General features: G+C 39.3%; 2 protein-coding genes across 3 annotated transcripts; one reads left to right on the forward strand and one right to left on the reverse strand.

Annotated features, from left to right (window-relative positions):
• Window positions 1-2,953: 2,953 nt before the first annotated feature.
• METTL9 (methyltransferase 9, His-X-His N1(pi)-histidine) lies at window positions 2,954-23,287 on the reverse strand. Its single transcript, XM_086759869.1, has 5 exons — window positions 22,945-23,287; window positions 18,179-18,369; window positions 15,686-15,895; window positions 14,419-14,603; window positions 2,954-3,680 (listed from the first exon to the last, which is right to left on the reverse strand). Exons 1-5 carry the CDS (start codon window positions 23,116-23,118, stop codon window positions 3,475-3,477), a joined length of 966 nt encoding a protein of 321 aa, XP_086615995.1. The 5' UTR covers window positions 23,119-23,287; the 3' UTR covers window positions 2,954-3,474.
• Window positions 4,486-11,065, forward strand: IGSF6 (immunoglobulin superfamily member 6). 2 transcript variants are annotated; one of them, XM_086759970.1, is made up of 6 exons: window positions 4,486-4,585; window positions 6,158-6,511; window positions 7,406-7,518; window positions 8,684-8,740; window positions 9,391-9,474; window positions 10,625-11,065. In XM_086759970.1, exons 1-6 carry the CDS (start codon window positions 4,519-4,521, stop codon window positions 10,661-10,663), a joined length of 714 nt encoding a protein of 237 aa, XP_086616096.1. In that variant the 5' UTR covers window positions 4,486-4,518; the 3' UTR covers window positions 10,664-11,065. The 2 variants fall into 2 exon arrangements, with proteins under 2 accessions (XP_086616096.1, XP_086616095.1); XM_086759969.1 differs by having other exon boundaries at window positions 9,391-9,449.
• Window positions 23,288-23,324: the final 37 nt, after the last annotated feature.

Below are 23,324 nucleotides of genomic sequence, written 5' to 3' on the forward strand. Positions count from 1 at the left end.
AAAGTCTCTGTGAAACAGCCCTGTTTGATAAGACAATCTGCGGGATGGAATAGTTCCTTTTGTCAGTCCATTTGCAGAAGTTCACTGCAACTTTTAAACAATCTCAAATCACCCTGTGGGGATTTCTGCAGATCATATCCAGCATTTCCCCAGAGATCACTCCTTGCACCACGGCAGCATATGGTGTGATTAAATCTCTGAGACATCACCCTTGCAGGAGTTTCAAATTATGAGGAGCTCCTGGATTGCATTCTCCCCTTGCTCTCCAAGCAGCCACTCTTCCATGTAAAGAAATCCTAGACATTTATCACTCACTCTGATGCAGCCGCTGACTTATCTAAAGCTTGATAACCAGAAAGCTAACCTCATAATCAGAAGTCTTGCTGATAAACCCTTGCACCACCAGTGCCCATCCACCCCCTTGCAGCCAGGCTCTCAGCACTTCTGAAAGCCCTAGATGCAGTGAGGGACCCTCAAGGGGCTCAGGCTGGAAAGGGAGAGGGAAGTAAGGGGAGAGCAGAAGAGAAGAAAGAGGTAGTGGGTTCTTGGGGAGAGCCAGGACCCCACGGCGCTTTACCTGCCTCTGCTGTGTCACCTCCTTCCCCGCACTCGAAGTGCGGCGAGCAGGCGGCTCCAGGGACCCCGAGAGCAGGGGGCAGGGACCGGGGCCAGCGCCGCCTCGCAGCCTCAGGTGTCCGCTCGGCAGGAGCCGGCCCTCGGCCAGAGGGGAGGGGACCGGGCTGCTCAGCTGGGGGCCTCCGAGAGTGAGGGGCTCCCACGGCAGGCAGAGGAGGATGCTTCTCCTCCTGAGATGGAGGGCTCCACGACTCGTGGGGGCCACACGCAGGCCCAGGCTGATGCTGCCCGGGGCCCTACTCCCCCCACCTTCCCACCCCCAGCACGGGCAGGGGGCCCTGAGCTCCTCGGAGTGGAACAGGAACCCACTGTACCTGGGATGCCCCAGCAAAGGTGGGCTGCGGTTTCTGTGAGACGAAGTTGTTCCAACTTTGTGTTGAAAGTTTCCGACTAAATCATGCCCTTGCGCAGCATCTTTTTCCTGCAATGCAACACATCCAGTGCCACCTTGACAGAACAGACAGGTTAGTTACTCTCCAGGGCAAACTGTGCTCGTTAGTGAGATCCCCGAGCCGCAACCCGCACACCGTCACCCACAGCCGGACAGGGCCAGCAGAGGGATGAGGCAGGTTCCCTAAGCCCGGGGGTAATGCATTTGGACATCGGACCTGCGATAAACACTTGTCCCCTTGGATTACATTTCAGGGAATTTAATAAACTTCTGGACTCAAGAGTTTCTTTGCACAGGATGTGTGAGCAGACATTAACTGCACACAAATGCACTCTCAAGGTTTGGAAAAAGAAATAAGTCCCTTCCCTGGCACAATGAGCCATGCCGTGCCCCTTCCTTTGCAGGGAACTCTGATTTTAGAAGTACGGGTGTAAGTACAGTCCCTCGGGGCTACGCTGTACGTTCAACAGGACTAAGCAGGTTTTTTACTGTGTTGAACATGGTCCCTTAGAATTTAAGATTACTCTGTTCACAGGTTTCCCTGTTATTTCTCATGTTTTAGTGTTTTAATTCCCCATCTCACGTGTAAGAATACTTGTTTAAATAGAGAGAACAAAATAGGAAATCATAAGAAAAAAAAAACAACCCTGTTATTTACATTGCACCTTCTGTCCCAAAACCACTCAAACCAAAGTTCTAAGCGACAGGATTAAGACATGAGATGTGAAATGCATCTTCTCTTGTGTGATTTTTAACCTGTGGGATTAAAACACTTAAATACCTTTGAAAAAGTTTGTCTTAATACACATTTGCTACATGAAGCTAAATTCATTATGCACTAAGAAAATTTATTTACTCACTAATGAGTACAAATGAAGGTGGTAAAACTAAAATGGATGGACTCACTCTAGAACGTACATAGCTCATTTTTCCAACAGAAAAATCTGATTGTGCCAAAATTCAAAAGCGCATACTGAAACGAGAATAATACTGAGCCTGAATTACTGTTGAAAAACACCCACTAGTCAAACCCCTCACTCCACACTACAGAATACTTACTATTCCACAAAGATGACTGAGAAGAAAAGGCTATTAAATTAGCAAGAGAAATCACTAACCCTCAGGCAAAGGAAGTCCAAGGTAAACATAAAAGCTGAAGAATCCTACCTGGCATAAGATCACCAATTATTTAAAAAAGCAATCCAAAACTGCACAAATTTTTAGACTTCAAAAGCAAAAGATAAGTCAGTTCTTACTTTACTTACCAGCTGATATACAAGCTGACATTTCTCTGCTCTCTCAAAACACTTACATCGCAAGCAACGCAAGACATGCCTGCCAGTGCTGTACTACTTATGATGCCGCTTGTTGTTTTAAAGGAAGGTTATATCCCAACTGCCAGAAATTATCCATTTAAATAGAATTTTTAAAACAAGACATGTTAAAATAAATAGCATTTATTTAGCATTCCCAAAGAAAAGAAAATGTCCCAAGCTAGCAAAACCTTCAAAATCAGGTCCCTATAGCCTGATCCTCAGAGGCAGGTCGATTCACAAAATTTGCAAGAAACCACCTGCAAGTTTTTCAAGCTGAAAACTTTTGGGAACAACTTCCTTCAGAAGTTTGTTATTAAACCCATCAGTTTAAAGTGCAGTTTTGACAAATTCTACTATAACCCCTTTAGCTGGAAAATGGCATATGCAAAAGCAATGAGGATTTATGAGGCTTTGAGAGGAACATGAAGCAAACCCAACCAAAAGTGGTAAGTTTTTTGTGGAGTGTTACCTTTAAACAGTACTTAAATGCTGTTTAAATAAATGCAAGGCTGTGCTGCTACTGAGAGCTTGATTCTCAACACAAAGAGCAGTTGCTGCAGACAAGCATGGCTATGGTTACAAAAATGAACACAAAAATTAATGCAAAAAGTCATCTCAAAAAAAGTTTATTAGCATGACTAAAAACATGTGAAGAATGACAGTAAGAAAGTAAGTCAGCATGGAAGAATATCCATTTCAACAGTTTATATTCAACAAGGCTTGAACTGAATGGATAACTTTATTGCCAGATTTCACTCAATTTCTTTAACAACAATTCACATTCTATCAGCTTCATCACCGTTAGGACTATTGCTTTTGCTTGGATCTGATCCCTGTTGCAGGTTAACTGTAAAAAAATATCCCCCGTTACTGCTTGATTGCAGAATGCATTGTTGGGTTAAGAGCTGGCAAAAACGAAATTATCAACTGAAGAATCTGTTTAAAAAACAACCTTTTTTTCCTAATCATACTACAAAGAAATACATTAGTATTTTGGCCTTTAAATTTCTTATATGGTATTTACTTAGCATGGCAATCGCAAAATTCTCTCCCTTTTAGTAATCATAAATCAAATCCCTCTTTCAGAGGCTGCTTCTTGGGTTAGATTCTGGAGGTTTACTTCATACATGCTTACACTGGCTTGAGGACGAAGACAGCATCATCTAATACATAGTAGTCATTGTACATATCACCTTCACATAGGTATGGCAGTCTGGTGAAAGCCTCTATGGCAAAACCAGCTTTACTGAAAACTTCTGGCAGGCTATTCACCTGTTCTTCCCAAGTGTGCCCTTTGATTTCCAAAACTTCTGAGGGCTTTTCCCACTTGCCACCTACTGAGAAAACAAAATAGTTTTGTTTAAATTATAAAGAAAACTTGATTGCGTGTTGCATTTTCTTACAGAAAGTATATTACACAGATTATATTCCATTCCACTCCAAACAAGACGTTGACAAGCCATTTGTAGAGCCGTTGCAAGATAAGTTCAAGGTTTTGCCTACTGTTCAGAAGCAAGTCCTTCTTAAGGTTCTCTTTTGTTACATTTTTAACTAGCAGTTCCAAAACTGGCTGAAAAGTAACTTCCACTAGTGAGGCTTGTGCTCAGCTGACACGGACAGACAATTTAATGAAGATCTTTTCCAGCATTATAAAATCCTTTCTTTATGCCCACTGTCTGGCCAAAGATGGTTCCAGGTAACTACAGTAAATAGAGCCAGCAAGTTGAAAATGATGATTTGCTGTGAGGCTTCCATCAGTAGACCACCACATTATAATGGATGGCTACAGAATCTTTGTTCCTCCAGTGGCCACCTACTAGCTGATACAGTAAAGCCTGCTTAGGGTCATATCATATTAAGAAGTGGAACACTTGTAGCATGCTGGAAAACATGTTGTCATTTGTTATAGCAAATGAAATAATCTGAAGGATTACAAGTAGAACTATCAGAAGTTCAAAATGTAAAACTCTGCACTCATTTTCCAAGTAACGTCATCCACAAACAACAAATGTTTTCTGGTTTGGTCTGTACCTTTAACCAGTTTGCTAAGTGCCACAGTAAACACTCTTCTAAACAGGAAGTTCTAGGTCTTGTGATGCAGAGTGTTCTGCAACTCCAAAGATTTCCCAAGTTCCTCTTCCTTCAAGCAGAATCGTTTCCAGAGAGATACAAGAAATGGCATCTTTCAACAAATTAAAAAACATGCTAATGCTGGCATTTGACTGGATTCTGTACGGTGCTGGTAAGACTTTTTTTTAAAGCTTCTCATGTTTTCCCATGTAATAGCAGATAAACGACTAAAAATGTTGTGGTTATGATTTGCAACATAGTTACAAACTAAGAGCAGCAGAAGTTTTGCTGATATCTTCATACAACTTCCAAATTAAACAACTGTTAGCAAATGCTTTTTCTTCCAAAAATCTGAAATGTTCCTGTAATCTATGATTTCTGGGTCAAATCCTGCTGCACTTCCCTGCAAAGAATGCTCCAGCAGCAGCAGCACGGTTTCAGTACAGCTATGCTTGTCTGGAAGGAGGGTTTGGAAAGTTCAGCAGACAGTATCTACGTGAACTGAAGCCATGGAGTTCTGCTCTGCAAGGCCACCCAGAGCTCTAGAGTAAGGTGAAAAGAGAAGGGGATCAACTGCAGAAGCACAAGCTGCTGCCTTTCACCATACAGGGTGCAAGTACACTGAAAGCTGTAGGTCCTATGCAATGGCTCTGATGTTGATCTGACACAGAAGCAGAGTTTCATTTTATTCCTGTAGAAGTCACAGACACTGAGTCTGTTTGGATTTGGTCCATAAAACACTCAGTGAGAAAAATGACGAAGGGGCAATGCTGATTTTCCACCATGGACAGGCTTATAAATTGTGTATCAGCAGTAGATAAAAGAGATTTCAGTTTATTTTTCTTCTAATTTGTTATTTTCTAGGAAGTAGAAAAGGATGCTGTTAAGCTACTATCTTCATTTTCACTGCAATAATCTCAATTCCATTGTTTAAGTAACAAAGCAATTTATTTGAATAAAATTAAATCTACTAAAACAGTATTTAAATTATGGATTTTAATAAGGATTTTTTAAAAAGTCTCCCAGACTAGCCGTATTAAATCTTACATTTCAGTTCCTTAATTAGAATTTTCTTCTCTGATGAACCTTCCTGTTTTCTCTACACACAATTTTAAATGTCAGAACTAACAAGCAATATTATTATGCTTAGAAACCCAGAGTCAATATATGCGATGAGTGGAAGAATGTCTAGGAACTATTATGAATTCTAATCAGTGTTATGAATTTGCTAAATTATAAATGTCTCCCTTTATGACATTTCCATTGCATGCCATGAGGCTGCCTCCCTTGACTCAGATCAGGAATAGTGGAGGAGACAGAGAAACCCTTGCAGAACCACTCCACTGAGCATCTAGAGTTATGTTACACGACACTGCCCTGCCCCAGATCCCCAAAACACTCAGGACTAAATCTGAGGCAGGGAACTACACAAAAGTATTCCTTTGGTTTTCTCCAGGGCAAAGGAGACATTCACATTATTTTAGATATGAGTCTTCTCTATACTTTTTCAGAAAAGCAGAAAGCTAAGCACGTTACCAGATGGGTGAAACTTAAATGAACACACGAGCAAGCTGTAGGAATTATCTAAAAGAAAAGTTTGCTGGAAACAACTTTAAAAAATTCAAGTTTGAAATACAGTTGGTTTCTTCCTACCTTTTCTCAAATGAACCAAGTACCTTATTTTTTTAGACTGTGCCTTGCTTTTTAACTGTCCCTCACATTACCAATTGTTCATTCTCAACAGGTGCTGCAGACACCTGCCAAGTCACTGTAACACAACCCAGATTCCACGAAGCTGACTACTCCACGCACACCGTGTTCCTAACATGTACTTTCTCTGCCTCTGGATGCTCCTCGTCCCCACCTGAAGTGCTATGGTTTCGCTTTTTAACTAACAAACATGAGGATTTGTGTACTCCTGGATGCAGAGACAATCAGAAGTACAAAGTACATTCATCATCAGAAAACAACATTTCACTTCAGATCAATAACCTGACTGTAGAGGACAATGCTGTTTATATCTGTGGGATAGCATTTTCAGATTCAAGTTCGCCCCGTTCTAAACAAACAGGAGATGGAACAGTACTAACAAAAACAGGTCAGTTGATTATTCCTTCTTAATGAAGCATCTTAAAAGAAAAATTATCTTTCCTAAATACATTTTTTTTAACTTACACTGTCAAGAATGGAATTTAAGATGGAAATACCAACAAAACTGTTAGGAGGAATATGACTATATTAAAATATTCGGGATTCTACAAATAAGCATCTTAACCTTATTTGCTAATTAGACTGTTTGTCATATGATGCTAACGACTCTAGAATTCTACAAAAGAAAGAAGTTTTGTACTCTGTGTTGTCTAACCACACTCTGCATCCTCTTAAAGACTTTAATGGCTATCAGAAAGGAAGTGTCAAGAGAAAAGTGAGAAGTAGAAGAACTGACATTTAGTGGAAATATGTGCAACAGAGTACAGGGTTTCAGAACTGGGGATTCACTGTGCCAGCTTCAGCAAAAAGTTTTAGTTCTGAACATTTGTATCACTTACCTTCTAGTTAAGAAAGTGATGAGACTTCATTAACTACTTTTCAGTTTTATATGCCTAAAATAGGGGAAAAAACCCCTAGCTGGATTATTACTTTCCCTGTATTCCTTCCTTTCTCTATCTAATTGTATTTCTGAACAAAAGCCTGTAAGCCTTATTCAGATATTCCTTTATGAGAGCACAAAACTGGATTCTATTCTCTGTCTACCCCTCAAGGAAAGGTTCATAATAAAAAATAGCAAGTCTCCATTGCCCTTTCAAACTTTCATAAAAACAAAAGAAGAGTGATCTCACTAAGGAATTTAGACTGAAAATAAACCAGAAAATACTGATGAGTATAAGATTTTTTTAATTCCTCAGAGGAACAGGGCTGAAATGCAGAATCTTAAGAAAATTATGTGAATCAGAAGAACTGTCCGTTATTCTAACACTCACTTTTACTAAAGGAGAAGACAAGCAGCACAGCAATGGAGAACTCATCTTCGTCTTCATGATCATCACCTCATCCTTACTGTTTCTATACAGCACTACTGTATTCACATTCTTTGCAGTTTACAAGGTAGGCTCAAAGTGATTTTTCTGATTTTGTTAATTTTGTAAATCTAAACAGTTTTAACATCTCCACAAAGGAGAGTAAAAAAACATTCCTAGATTCCGTAACTTTTATAATTAAGTTTTAAAGAGGGGGTGGGTTGAAGTTCATACGCTGCACACATCTGCAAACCCTTATGTGGCACATACCTGTACTCTCAATAGCAAACACATTTCATTGTTACAATAAAGTGTCTACAAGTGAAGGTATTCTACAGTTAAAGTTATCCTGAGAGTATTAATCAGCAAATTGGAGATTACTTATTAAGGCATACGCAAAAAGCAAAACTAGAAATTACCATCGTAAGTCATCAACTCTTTGGATTAGTTTCCAGTAAAAGTAAACTAATTTAAATTTAATGTCAAAGTATTTGTGAGCTGCAGTAAAGTTACTGCAGACTGGCTTTACTTGGGTAATGAAATTCTATTCATACATCATAAATATATATATATGAGATATCTCAGTAAAATTTTACAGTAGCAGAGACTTGTGAAAAGCTTTATGCTTATAGGAAACAAACACATTAGAAGGCACCTGTTTAAAAGTTACATAAATACAGGTTTGTTTGTGTTGTTTGTTTTTTTGTTTTTTTTAATCTAGAACAAAATTTGTGTTTACTTAAAAACAAACACCCAAATGCTGCAACTGGAATCTTTACATCATAATGAGACTTTGACATGAGAATGAGGACTTCCCAGTCCTAAGTGGTATGATTTGGTAAAACGGTTCTTCGCTGTAGTGATCCCTGTCTAAGCATAAAGACAGGACAGTCTTTTTGATTTTTGTTTTCCTTTACTCTAGATGAAGAAGTGTAGTGGGAAAAATTAATCAAGCCTTCTTCAGGGGAAAAACTGGTATCTGTGATGCCACTGGTTTATTTCTGAGAATTTGGTAGTACTTCAGGCAGGTTCCATTGTACTCAAAGCAAAAATACCTACAACATCTTCTAAGAGAAGCTGAAAAAGCCCTTATATGCGTGAAAACTTCTCTGATTTTTCCAATGGTATAAGTTGATCTAATTAAAGACTTATAGCTACAAACTGTTTGAGGCTTTTAACTATTCTGCAACTTCAGCAGTTGGCTTCTCATCTGATGTTTTAATCTTTTAAAATTTTATTATCCCTCCCTCCAGTTAAAACCAACGCTGCTAAAGAAAAGTGGGCATGAAGACCAAAGAAAAGAGAACTGTGTATGTTATCGCTTTGTTTGCTTTGCCTGTGATTCAGAGCTTTCTTTTTTTTTTTCCTTGTCTTTTTAAAGTATCCATTTTGTGGCTAATCAATGATTCACTTAAAGAGACATTTAGAGCTGTTAAGGCCTCACCTCAGATTTGTACAAAACTAGTTAATGATTTTACATTTAACTAATTGGTTAATTAGCTTATTTTTAACGAATTAGATACAGGACAAAGTCAATCTATGTAAAGGCCATCTCTAGTACACAGCTTACTTTAGGTTTTCAGTAAATTTTCTTTGAACTTCTGAAAAGAACAGGTTTTGCTATTAATTTTTTGTTTGTTTAAGTGATGCATTCAGGTAAGCCTTACTGTATTTAAAACAAGTCTATTAAGAACCTCTATCATGTATCCGTGAACAAAAATCAAACGCCATACATTTAAATATCCATTAAAGAAGGTATATATGTTAAGAGATGTAATATTAATGTAATTTAAAACCCTTCTGCCTGCTAAACTCTATGTTCTTTAAGTGTTATGTAGTGACATTCCCAAAGATGTATACAGGGAAAAAAAAAAAAAAATCAAAATTACATAAGGTAAAAAAGATGTTTCCCCCAACTTAAAATGTAGCACTGACCTAAAATATTTTAAATAATTTGTAGAAAATCAGTAGCGGACGAAAAATTTTTCAAGCAATTGCCCAAGAACTTCAAAAGCAGAGGTATGCTGAACACTGCCAACAGCCTGTAAGTATCTATCTACCAAAACAGAAATTTATGGGGAAAAAGAGGAACCAACAGTTTTTAAGAGTATACCATTGCTATTTCATCAGGAAACAGACTTTTATTTTTTAAAGTTGACAAAAGGTCTAAAAAAAAATTATTCTGCACAACAGTCAAAGACATTATAAAGCGTTCTAAATGACCATACATGTACAATTTTTTATATATATGAATATGATAGTATATACCTTATATAATGTATGTATATATATTTAAAAATGAAGCTTTCGTAAATTTATATTTTGCCAAGAAGAGGTCTCAGCAAGTGGTATCGGATTGTTTGGTAAAACACAGACCTACTAAGAGTTCATTTTTGAAAAATATTTCTATTGTAGTTCCTCTTGCTCCCTTAGCCCAGGGTAGCTAGGTGACAGGAACATACAAAACTTATAAAATCTCTACAACATTCTTACAGCTATTGACCCCTCCTTCAACTAACAGAGCCTAAAGCAAGTACTCAGTATCACTGTGTAAAGCCACACAACTTCTTTCATCATTCCAAATTTATGCCAATAAGTCTTACATGACCATATGACAATAATTTTGCATATGCCACGTAAGTTACAAAAAAAGAACTTTAGAAGTCACATGTATTTGCAAGCAAAGAAAATAGCTTCAAAATTCTGCTTCAAAAATGTTGCTTCTTTTGAGAAACAATATAAACTGTTTCCTATTTTGAGCATGGACCACATCACTTCAGAGATGCAAGGAGAAACCAAAAGAAACACAGAACAAAGTCAAACACTTCTCCTCTATGCGTTTTTACTTGATTTAGTGCCATACAGCCCCTATTTTTCTCTTCTGTAATTACCCTTTTAAAGATTCCACGTCCCTGTTAACATGAGCTGGGCCTTGGTTTGAGCATCAGATAGAACACAGTGAAAATAAGGGGTATGTTTTACTGCCCCTGCACTCCCTGAAGAATAGCAAAAGGCAAGAGGAAAAGAAATGTTTTGAATCCTGTAGGTGCCACATGGACAAAAACAACTGGATAAGCGGGGAGAGGAGTTTACCAAAACAGTAAAGGGATGGAGTTTGCCTCAAAAAGGAAATTCTTTCTTTATTAGAAAAAAGCTCACATCAGTAACAAAATACTTCTACCTTTTTCCCCTAGGATGATTTGGAAGACGACACTGTTTATCAGAACAGATGAGCATGAGCAGCATTTCAGATTTGTTCGATATTTCTTGTGCAAATAAAGGGGCAGATGAAGAAGTTAAGCTTCTTCACAGACTTCCTTTGCTTTAAAAAGAGAGGAGAAAACCTTGTAGAGCAGTATTCCTCAAGAGTATTTCCTAAGCAGATCACCGAAACCAAATGCATTGTACAGTACAACTATGTTACATGTTACTTCCATTTTCCATTCTGCAGGAATAACAACCGTGGGAAAAGACTTCCTCTGTCATAAGATAACTGCTAATGCTTCATAAAAGTTTCCTTTTTTCGTTTAGATTTAATTCTACGTATTTTTTTTTCTTTTAAAATAAATTTACATGAATTGAGCATTTGTGAAAGATGTATGATAATTGACAGCAACAGAAAATAAACTTTTTTCATAGGTGAAATTCTGGTTTTAGTCACGTTAATGCGGTAATTGTCAATGTAACAGATACACAGATCAAGAGTTACTGAGTCTTAACAACAGCTTAAACAGAGCAAAACCTCTGTCTTCTGCAGACAGGCAAGCAGAAAAAAACAGACAATATAAATGCATGTGCTATCATGGTAAAGCTCATTTGGGATGGGAACCTATTTAGGAAAGGAAAGTAGTGGTCATAGTGGTTGCTCCTGCAATATTAAAATTCACATGCTAGACAGACAACCTCCATCTTCCAGTCCTACCATCCAAAGTCAGGATTACCTGGAGCACCAAGTTTTGCCTTTACATGCCTGTTCAACATGGATACAAGCATGAACACAGAAGTACGCTACTTAGTCAAGGTCGTATACGTTTTTTAGCAGTTAATACCTAGCCAATCTACAAAACCAGCACTTTTACAAGAGATCTGTTAGTATCAGGCATTCAGCATCAGCTGCATCTTTTATCATAATTTAAATAAAGCAAGGCGTTGTTTAAGAAATTAAATGGCATTTCTCACTTCAGTGAGATGAGAACTGACAACTGAGACAAAGTGAGGGTTCATCTAGTACAGTACTGTGTTTCCAGCGCAATTCAGTACTAAGTATTTCAGGAAGATGGGAAACACACCTTTGTCTTCTTATCCCCGTCAATCAATCACAGGGACATTAGTGTGTTCAACAAAAACATTTCACAATCCCAGGCTGCTAGGGTTTACTACTTATGAAGTATGGTGTCTCTGATATTTTTATTTTGGACAAAATTAAACCAGTCTAGTCATAGTTATCTAATAATGCCTTTATATAAATATGATGTCTACATTAGGAAATACAAAGGGTTTTTATATGACCCTATGGGATACCTATTAAAAATATAAAGTTATAATAATACATATTTTAAAATGACTAGTTTAATATCTTATGATTTATCTGCCTTACTTGCCAAATTTAGACATGTGCAGTAAGTGCATTACTTATTGTTCCGTATGTTGAAAATAAAACCCTGAAAATCCCCAGAAAGAATTTATCATTAAGCTACTTTAGACTCTAGGTGTCACTGTAATTCCAGAAACAGTAAGCACAGAAATGTATTTTACCTCCTCCTCCACCTTGCTTTGTTCTCTTACAGTAAGTTTTGTTATTCACATTGACAGTTTCCACAATTACCTTCCCATTAAATTATGTGTAATAACTCAAATATCTAGTTTTGATTAAAATCATTCCTCCATTTCTAAAAACTGATCTTTACACTGATCAAACAGCTTACCTGACTCATCTCTTCTCCATTTGTTCCCCCCTCTAATATTTGAAAGTTTCTCTAGGTGTGCCCAAACTGTTTTTAATTAGTGCTACAATAAGTTACTTGAGCCATGAAATGTTCTCCTCTTTGAATGTCCCAACTATATATTTCTTGTTAAATATAAAGCATATGTATCTCTGTAACAGTTTTAAAAATGCATCATCTTGTAGAACAGCTGAATGAAAATACTGAAATTCTAAAATCATTTGTACATCCTGAAGATAGTCTGGTACTTAATTGTCTATTTCTTTAGACTACAGTTAAATAGATCTTATCTGGGAAAACTTCAGTGGAATGACAGTAACTTTTGGGTGTGCCAACCTGCATTGTCTGAAGAAGTTTATATGGGCCCATATCCATGATAGTGGTAAACAGACAAACTGAATATGTTCTTAAATTTCAGAACATATTAAGGAAACAAAACTGCCTTAAGTGAAGTGACTAATCTGCTACCACCACAAAGTATGACTTTGGTTTACAAGACATCTTGCAACAGGTTTCAACTTTGAACAAGTAGGAATGACAGTTCAACAATCCCAGAACAGGTTTCCAGTCCCCTGGGATTTATAAATTTAACACTCTATTATCCTCCCAGTGTACTGTAGGAGATTCATGATGAAGGGTATAAGCAGACTTAGAGAAGTTTCTTCCCTAATTTATCTGCCTCCTGTTGAGCCAGGAAGTTGCGTGTAATCTGTCACACGGTTACACAACAACACTCAGAACAGTAGATGCTGGGTGCAATAGTGATTGCAAAACACAATGGCACGTAGTTTTGAAGGTACACAAACAAAAAAGCCATCCAAATAATTTCTCAATTTCTGCTTCTAATTCGCCAATGGAAGACTAGAAAGAGACTGCTGTTATTTCAGATTTTAAAGAACTTTAAAAGGGAAAGCCATATTGTTCCACAGGATAGGAACAATAAGTTGTAATCAAGTATGTCTGAAATACCATACAGATGCATAAGTCAACCCCCCCATCTAATTTAAGACAGACTACTTTTCAGACTAGTTGCAGAATTACATGCTCAAGTACTGTATTTTAAGCAATTCTTCATCTGATGGTGGTATTTTTTACACTTAAAACTTCCCCCTCCCCACCCCTCCTCCCACCAAAATACCACTGGCGTATAAAAAGAGGAAAACAGATGCAGTTTGATGCGTTTTGATTGCCAGATTGTTCAGGTTATTAGTTCTGTATTTTCTGGCCATACATGCTTTTCTACAGACATGCCTTAATACTCAAGGAGAGCCAGTGTCCAAAGGATGACTGATGAACATCAGCCTTCTGGAATTCAAACCACCTTTTAAGTGCCTCAACCTGAATCCACAGTCATAGCATGTTAAAAAAAAAAAAAAAAAATTCTAGTCTCTTGTGAAGTTTAGTTATAAGGACAGATTCATTTGAAAATCTCTCATGTATTTCTTTAAAATGCAAATAGGGGAAATAATGGGAGTTTTGGCATTGAACTTTACTTTTTTATTCCAGTTACTAATACAATATAAATAGTGGTTGATATTTTGCACATCATGTTTTTTTTAATTTTTACTTTAACAGCTCGTGTTGGAAAGTGAATTTGTAGGTGCAGTTCATCTGGAACACTTGAAACAGTTTGATCTGAACTGCTCTATTCAGCATTACAGACAGTTCTGATGGCTTTGCTCAATTGGTTGCTAGAGACACCTGGGGTTACCTGTAGGACCGCAGCAGAGGGCCCTAATCAGAGATCAGTTTTCCTGTGTTGCTCCAACACAGCTCAAATGTGGCAGCCTGCAGAACAGGATATGTGACTACAATATTTGAGGTTTTTGTTGGTGCCAACAATGTGTGTTGGGGAATTAAGAAACGGGGTGACATAATGTAGCCTATTTACCTGTGATTTCATACTTCTGAACATGCACTATACAAGTTATTTGTAAAATTCAAATACAAACATGTCAATTATTTATTAAACATTTAATTTGGGATACTATAACCTACAAATGTTTTCTTTATCTGCCTAAACAGCTATTCATCTGTGTACTTACCATTTTCCACATAAGGGTGAAATGGCAGAACTAATGCTAGAATAACTCTGCCTCTAGTTGGCTCCAGCACACTTCTAATATCTTTTAATACAGTCAGTGGTTGATCACAGCGATCCAGCAAATTCAAACAGCTGATAACATCATACTGAAATCCTGTGTTTTGCCATTCATTTATACCAAGCACCCTACAACAGGAAAAGGAAAGAGATACAATCTGTTAAACAAACACAAGCTGAGTTCACAGAGAACCACTGAAGACAAAATTCCCCATGGATGTGTTGATAATGCAGGAAAGGTCAGCCACCTAGCCAATAAGAAGAGACAGAAATAATCCTTCTGGTCTTTTGGAAAAGAAAACTACATGTACAATGGGCATGGGTATATATCCAGCCATATGAACCTTTATATTGCCTTATAATCATCAGGCAATAAAGGAGACAAAAAACAAACCCTCAAGTATTAAAAAAATGTGTTGTCCTAGAATAAAACTGAAGATACTTCTCAAGGAACAACAAAGCTGAACAGCGATTAATGGCTTGCTACATTCTATCCACTCTGATTTACCAGTGTGCAAACCTGGACTGCAAAGTAACTTATGTATTCTACTCAAACAAGTGAAGAAAAGAAATTCACAGTTCCTTCATTCTTTGGGTTGAAATCTAGGGATATAGTGCCTGAAATACTAACGATTACCCTACAAGACTGGATCAGCTGCCTGCAAGAACCTCCAGAAGCTGTGACAAGTGCATGAACAAAGTTCTAAAAGTGCTGAGGTTTTTGTTACTAAATAATAAACAATCTTAACAGCAGGAGCTAAGTACAGCAAGAATAAAAGAATCTTTACATAGTCATCTATACCGGGGGATTAGACAGACACATATTATTGAGGTATCTCTATGACTAGGATTCAGTTTGCTTTCTCTGTAGTACTCATGTCTTCCTCCCACAATTTTGAACTGTTCGGTTAGATTGTTCAACTGAATTTCATCTTTCTGACTCCCTTGATTAAAGCAATTTACACAAGCTATGAAGAGACTTCAAAATGGTTGTTGCCTATTTTTTGTTAACTCACAACAGGGAACACCCATGTAACAAAAGCATTGGTAAGAGGGAACATGAGATGTGTTTGTTTTCCTGCGTTTGTACAGGTTAACCTTTTCCATGATGATCAAATAATAGAGAAGTTGACTGAAAATACTGAACGTTCATTAAATATTACAAATGGAATGTCTGATATAAAGGATGTAGGAAGTATTCTGTACAATACCTGTATTTCTTCTTCTGAAGCTGCCAAATCATAGTTTCAGACAATTCAGTGGCATAGATTTCTTCAAAGTGAGGACTCATTACTTTAGTGACTTCTCCATCCCCAGCGCCTAAATCAAGAAGTCTGTGGGATTTCCATTCTGGATTTATTTTAAGCAGTCTTTGAAATTGTTCTGGGGAAAACACAAACATTGAGCCCCTTCCCAGCAGCCTGAAATGTAAAAATGAATTAACATGAAATGATTAATTTTGTACAAACTCTAACAAGGACAACAAAGTAATTTAGAATGCACTTCGGCAGCACCCAGTCACACATAATAGTAGACAAGGTCACTGCTCAGATAAATCTAAAATCCAGTTCAACTTGCCTTGCACTTGTCAGAGATCAAACACACAGCCACATGCAGTTACAGTGGTTAAGACTTCAGGAGGAATTTGATTAGGTAAGGAAGAGCTCATGGGGTGCAGCTCAAGAAAATGATTGCATTAAAAAAAAAAAAAGGAAGGAGAGAAAGAGAGGGAAAGATAAAGGCTGAACCTTATTTGTCACATTTGCAGATTTGAACCTCAGCCACCTGCCTTAAAAAAAAAAAAAAAAAAAAAAAGAAATAGCAGAGGAAATAAAATGGCATCAGACACAGATGCATATGCACAATGAATGAGGAATGGAATGTGGAATTAGGAGGGAAGCCAGGGAACAGATTAAAGAAAGGATGGAGGTAACACTGCTGGAGTGGCAAATGAGATTTTTTTAAATTGTATGTTACAATGGCTTTTGCTGCTATCTGCAGATCCTGCATTCAACATGAAGAGCTGTGGAATACCAAACAGGCAACTCATTAAGGAATTGGGCAGAGGTGACAGTTGGATTCCTTATGGATCAAGTCAATGACATACCTGCCCGTAACTGTTTGAAGACTACATAGTGACAGATTTCAGCTGTCATAGCAGAATTCAGAAGATGAAAGAGTCAGTAGAACAAGCAGAGGAAAAAGAACTGGTCAGTAACAGACTGAAGGTAGATAAATACTACTCTTTAAACTAACGTTGAATAGCAGGTTAAATGTAAAGACAATGAACAAAAATCTTTTACATTCAAGGGGAAAAAAACCAGTAAACAAAAAGAATCAAAGAATTTAAAAAAAAAAAAAAGTTAAAAGGAGGTGGCCTAGGAAAGATTGACTGTACTAAAACCCAAAGAAACAAACATCATCATATAAAAGAAACTAAAACAGGATATTGAATGTATAAAAATAAACAGAATACAGCCAATTTAAGCAGAGCCCCCTTGCAGCACACTTGTGTCAGCCACACTGTATAATTGGCTCATAGCTATTATTCCCAACAGCACTATGAGGTGTTATTCAAAGCACTGGAGAGCCTTTGAAAAAAAAGGAAGAGAAAGGAAGAAGAGGAGACCAAAGGAACCTTTATATAAAGCTACAAGTAACTAAGAACACCACAGGGAAGCTCATAAAGTCATCTGGTTAGAAAAATAAGGAAAAAGATTATTTTTTAGCCTTAGTAGACAGCTACTATCCTCATATCAGACTGCACAGAAGTATGTAGTAGGTGAAGAGGTGAGGATGGTGGAGATATCAGGTAAATGTAACAAAACGCATTTTTCATAAGGTCAAAACTTTTTAACATAAGCTGTTAAACATGTCTGAATGGGGTGAAGTGAGCAAAAAAAAAAAAAAGGCACTGACTTTTTTTTTTTAAATACTAAAGCACCCACGAACAGCTAAAATCCCCTGCAGCCACAGAAGAGACTGATACAATAAGACTAGGAGAATATTCTTTTACAAACTTCTCTTTTCCTGCCTTGCTGACGTTTCATCAGTCAAACACGTTACATCACAAATTACCTGTTCAAGTACAGCTTACACACAAACTGAGGTGACATTAAGTTTTACAGAATAAGAGAAAGGACAGAATTCTGTTCTACATTAGTGTTACCAGACACAACACTCAGCCAACTTCTGCACTGTTCAGAAATCTGCCTAGGTTTGCAGTGGGCGTGCACACGCTCTCTAGTAGAAGGAGTTTTAGATGCAATACAGAACTGACTGGATACAGCCACCTTCAACAAGGACAATCACAACAGTAACGGATACAGATACGGCAGTAGGTAAAGGGCAAGGCAGGAGGGGGAAGAAAGCAGAGCTAAGAGGGATACATTGTCTAGCACAAAGAACATTCTATTATTCAAAGGAAATTAATACAAGTAATGGTTATAAAATACAATTAAGAGCCCTCTGACTGTTTCTTATTAATTGCAATTACCTCCTCCATCCCCCTGCAGTGGAAGTGGTGTTCTTCAATTAAGAGAGCTGGGCGTGAAGAGCAGTGTAGGGCATTTTAGATCTGTTAGATTGGCAAAGGGAAAACTACAAATTTAGGAAAAACTGACAGATCAAGAGGTAGGACTGAACACTTTAAAACTCTAAATCTATATTGTATTTAGTTTACCTGAGACTGGCTTTTCACTTACCCATTTATAGATGTTCTAGACATAAAGAGGCTAAAAATTGAGGACACAAAAGAGTGATAGAGCTGGATAAACAGCCAGCCTGATTTCTCAATGCTGTTGTTTAAGAATATCTGTGTTCCTTGGTCAAGGTAACTCTGGACAAAAATAGGCTGAAGGGATTCAGACAGCTGTTCTGTGTTGCAGACATACCACTAGAGAAAGAGATAAAGCATCATTAAAAAGTTCAGCAATATAAAAACAGAAGTAGTCAAAACAAATTGAATACATGGAAGGCTATTATCAATTTCTGTAAATGTAAAAATTTAGTTTCCCCTATAGAGGTTTCAACAAGCTTCAGGATTAATTTAACCTAGATTTTAATTGTAATCAAGTAAGGACTGATTACTTGCTAGGAAATAATGCTTTTAATTTTTATCTTAATCATTACCCTGTACTTTGAAGAATGCCACAAAGTAAATTCCCTAGAAAGGAAACACAGGTCCTCTATGGAACAGCACCACGCTGATAAAATAGTTTGAAGTGGGATAATGTTCTACCTTCCAACTCATCCTCAACTTTTCCCTAGGCATCCTCTGAAAGGAAATCAGCAACTGCATTTGCAATATTTTTCCAGGAAAGGAGATAAAGAATCCAATCAATACGTTAGACTACAGCTTGTCTGTCTTATAGCATTGCTGGACTATGTTTCTTCACTTACGAGTACCAACAAGCAGGTCCACAAGTCATTCAAAACAATCATGTCTATGAAGCTGCCTCCCAGCATCTCTACTAAACAAAGGAGCAGTTCACGCATCTAGGAAGTCATCAGTACCAGCTGAAAGGCAGTTCTGTACATTTTCATTGGTAAAAATCTAAAGCCCAAGCTAAAATAGGCCAATGATTCATTTTGCCTTGTGTTAGCTAGTAACAACCACTCCTATACAAACTAAACTAACTCTGATATGCAAGCTATTCTTAATTAATTGTGAAGAAAAAGAATGCCACTTTTTTTGATATCAAATCTAGCTGGAAAAGTAATAAACCATGCCATAGCCTAACATTTTACTATCCACGTGTAAGGCATATCTAAACTCCTTCTTTAACACCTGCTTTACATTATTTCAAATGCAAAAATCTCATGCAAAACAAGTCAAACCTATAGAAATTCTGAAATTTCAGGACCCTCATGGCCACCTTCTGCACCTCCAGCAAATGCCTCTAATGCTGCAGCATTCTGGAACGTCAGCACTGACAATAAAATTCAAAATGTTGCTCATCTCTAGGTTGCAATGCCAACTCCCTCCACTCAATATGCAGAAGTTACAAAAAAAAAGTTTTAAATGTAATTGTAATTAAGAACGTTGCTGTTGTTTTTCACACTCCTACACTTATGTTGAGTTATTGTCATCCCTCCAAATCTCTAATGTAATCGTGTCTGCTTTCTAATATAAAGAATCATTCTGTACAGCCAATGCTCTTATTTCCCCCTTAGATCTTGCAATAATGTTCCTTAACCCGGCTGCATGTGTTTATGGTGCAGACAGGGGGTTATAAGTATCTTAAAGAGAAATGGAGAGTTTTAATGTAATCTTTTAAAAATGCTTGTAGAAGGACAGCAAGCAGTCAGCTGGGTTAACTCCCCAACGATTTAACACTTAAGATAGTATGGCTGTAGACACAACGCAAAATGTGTGCTCATATCCCGATCCCTTCACATTTGTTGTACCTTGCTGGAAGAGGAACAGTCACTTAACAAACATTTACAAAGTGTTCAGCACAATGGGACTTCCAGTCAGTACTGCAATTCAAATAATAATGGGACAGGATTCTTATTGCAGTGCCCTACTGCTTCACAAGAATAGTGTCAGCAAGCAGAGGGGAGCAGACAGCTGCATCGAGATCATTATGGCAGATTCGTAAACAGGGGCTCCATCAAACATCGGCCCAACGTAGCAAGGGATGTCAAGACCGAACAGGAGTGAACATACGTCTGCTTAGGTTTACTTTGAAAACCACTTGCATAATGGGTACATTTCTGGCAAAATCAGGCTTTCAGTTCTACTTTCAAACACTTGCAGGTAGCACAACTAAGTGATGCTATCATCTAAAAACCAGATTTCCAGCAAGTTGGTACCACATGATGGAGTCTGACACAGGGATCCCCAAGACTGCCGATTTACCAGTTTAGGTCTTTTCTCATTGCAGTGGAGTGCTAGTTAAATGCATCAGCATAGCCAGTGATTCCCAAAAGGAGTCCTTAGAGAGTCATGAAAAACCACTAAAGCAGCACCCTGTGTACTTTGTCCATCCATCTTCAGAAGACAATTTCAAGAGCCTGGCAGAAGCGAATAATCCCAAGGAGCTGAGGAGCAGCCTGGGATACGTGTCAGGGTCATTCATGAGGCTGCTGTCCAGCTACACTGGGCAGGTTTGGAGCAGCTCAGATATCTGCCTTTTTCAATGTGCTGCCATTTTCTAACCAGAAGAAAATGTATCCAACTATCAAAGCTTTGGGAAACACAGGCTTTGTTCCATAAGCGATATGACTACATATGTCCTGTACTTGAGCTTGTACACCTTGGTTCTGCACCGAACTCGGTTATCTGTAGCTCCAGGATCTCACCATGGAAACAACAGTCCCACAATTCTTGCCTTTAAGACTTATATATATATTGACATAAGCATTGGTAGGATGATGATGCTGACAACTGTGAGAAGCCCATTTCCAGAAATTAGGTGTGGTACACAGATCTCCTCTAATTTCTTCTTTACGGTTAATGTTGCCAGTAAGGTTATTAGCAACTACCCATGTAAGACTAGTGACTAATAGAAATTATAGCAAACTATAAGAAGGAAAAAAAAAAAAAAAAGGCAACACAGGATAAAACCAATCCAAATTTCAAATAACAAAAGTGGTGAAAGACAGCTTAATTATGGTACTGCTTCCTCAGAACAGAAACTGCTTTTGTTTTCCTCCATGGCCAATATATGAAGAGCTCTTTTCAGGCCACTAGTTTCATGACAGAAAGTGTCTCAATCTCTTACAGCTGAAAAACCACAGTACAACAATCTCAAAAGATTTTGTTATAATAAAATATATAAAATATTTTATAAAATATTATTTATATAAAAATATATGACATATAATTATTGACAACTCTCTGTCTAATAGTAGTGAAAGAAAGAAAATGTTCTTTTAGCTAACTTACATAAAACTAACAAAGTCAGTAAAACTGCACACAGTGAAAGCATCTGGGGCCTCAACATGCAATCGTTACTTATGAGTAACCGCCCAAACTCAGTCATAATAAATTTCACTAAGCTTACTAAATAATCAATACTTAAGTTTGAAGACCAGACCAAATAAATCAGAAGGGAGAGTATCCACTGCAGACCATCTATCTGTGAACAACATAATCATCTCTGTAACACATTTCCTTGGTTGACTTGTCTTTCTAGTACAGCTTTTAACATCACAAAAGACTTTCAGTTTTTCTTTGTTTGCCAGAAGGAAGTTATTTCTGTAAATCTGAATTCTGCTTCTCTTTGTCATCCTACTTATGTACTGAATAATCCAAACAGCAGACTGTATTAATTAAACCCCAGTAATACATTCACTCAGTGGCAAGATTCTGGGTGTCAGTGCCCACTCAGAGCACTCCAGTAATGGATCAGCTTGAAGAATTATGATGCATAATTACATTCCTCCTTTGTACAGCAGTCCTCAAGTATTTATGCTACGTCTTCTTCATGAGCTAGGCTCTGTATATTTTACTTAGAATAAGTCAGTATCTTCCTTCAGCACGAACAGTTTTTATTAGCCCTTCTGAACTCCTGCCACATTTTCAGCAGCATTTTGGTAAAACGTAGTGCAGATCTGAACATATTCCAAATGCAATCATATCACATAACCATTGTACAGCAAGGGCATAGTCCCTAACTTCTCCAGAAAGTACTGATCCACGTGCCTATACTGCCCATATAGCACTAACCTTTTACAGCAGTCCTATCACACTGCAAACTCGTTTCTATTTTGCCTTCTACTACTGTTCCAAGGCCTCTGTGAGCTTCGCTGTTTCCCAGCGGCTGACTTTTAAAATTTCCCCTAGATACACCAGTATTAATTAAACCGTCTCTGTGATTACAAACCCACCCCATTCACACCACCTGCAAACTTCATTCAAGTGGCATTTACTCACAGAGCTCCCCAGGAAAAACGCAAGAGGAAGGTTTAAACCTCTCGGGAGCGGCTCTGACCCCCAACGCGCGGCACTGTCGGCCTCGGGACACCGCGCGGGCTCCCCACCCCCGCTCCCACGGCCCCCCCGCGGCGAGCACCCCAGCCCACGGCACGCCCCGCCGCCATCCAGCCCCGAACACAGTTCCCCCCGCGGCTCCTCGGCCCCAGTATTTCAGCCCGCCTCCCCGGCAGGCTCCCGGGCGCACCTCGCACGTCAACTTTCTCACCGGGAGCACCCAGCCGTTCCCTCTCTTTGTCTGGCGCTGCCCGGCCCCGTGCCCCGCTCAGCCCGCACCGGGGTTCCCCGCTTCCCGCCCCCCTCCCCGGTACCTCAGGGCGCCCCGGCGGACGAGGACCCCCCCCTCTTCCCGCCCGCTGCCCCCGGCGGGGCTCCGCGCCTTCCCTAGAAGCGGCGGCCGGGAGGGGAGGGCAGGAGGCCCCGGCGGCGCGGACCCCCCCTGCCCAGCCCGGCCCCGCCGGGCACGGGGAGCGAAGGCGGGGTGGGGGAGGGGAGGGGCGGGAAGGGCGGCTGCCTGCGGGGCTGTACCTGGTGGTTCTCCCCGGCGCCCGGGGCGGGCTGGCTGCGGCTGCCCATCATATTCACGTAGAGGGACCTGGATAAAGGGCTCCTCAGGTACCTGGCAGGGCCAGACCACATCCTCCTCCTCAGCACCCACAGGAACAGGGTGTAGCAGCCCAGCCAGCACAGCCACAGTCTCATCGGGGGAAGGGCGCGGAATCAACCCCTCCTGCTGCTGCCTCTCCTCTCCATGGCAGCGGCGGCGCCGGCAGCACGCAACTCGCCTGGCTCGGCTCGGCTCCCCTCCGGGGCCCGCACACACGCTCAGGGCGGAACGCGCGGCGCCGCGGCAGCGGGGGCCGGCCGGCCGGCTTCGCTGCGACACGCCGGGGCCTGGCGCGCACCCG

This window comes from Chlamydotis macqueenii, chromosome 15 (assembly GCF_036417535.1).
Source record: "Chlamydotis macqueenii isolate bChlMac1 chromosome 15, bChlMac1.mat, whole genome shotgun sequence".
Taxonomy (NCBI): domain Eukaryota; kingdom Metazoa; phylum Chordata; class Aves; order Otidiformes; family Otididae; genus Chlamydotis; species Chlamydotis macqueenii.

What these genes read in the sequence shown, in the direction of transcription:
- IGSF6 (XM_086759969.1), top strand. Translation starts at nt 4,519, where the DNA reads ATGGCATCTTTCAACAAATTAAAAAACATGCTAATGCTGGCATTTGAC. An exon ending in CTGGATTCTGTACGGTGCTG is followed by an intron (nt 4,586 to 6,157) that starts GTAAGACTTTTT and finishes CATTCTCAACAG; the next exon opens with GTGCTGCAGACACCTGCCAA. An exon ending in CAAGAACTTCAAAAGCAGAG is followed by an intron (nt 9,450 to 10,624) that starts GTATGCTGAACA and finishes TTTTTCCCCTAG; the next exon opens with GATGATTTGGAAGACGACAC.
- METTL9 (XM_086759869.1), bottom strand. Translation starts at nt 23,118, where the DNA reads ATGAGACTGTGGCTGTGCTGGCTGGGCTGCTACACCCTGTTCCTGTGG. An exon ending in TCTAGAACATCTATAAATGG is followed by an intron (nt 15,896 to 18,178) that starts GTAAGTGAAAAG and finishes TTTACATTTCAG; the next exon opens with GCTGCTGGGAAGGGGCTCAA. An exon ending in CTTCAGAAGAAGAAATACAG is followed by an intron (nt 14,604 to 15,685) that starts GTATTGTACAGA and finishes TTCCTGTTGTAG; the next exon opens with GGTGCTTGGTATAAATGAAT.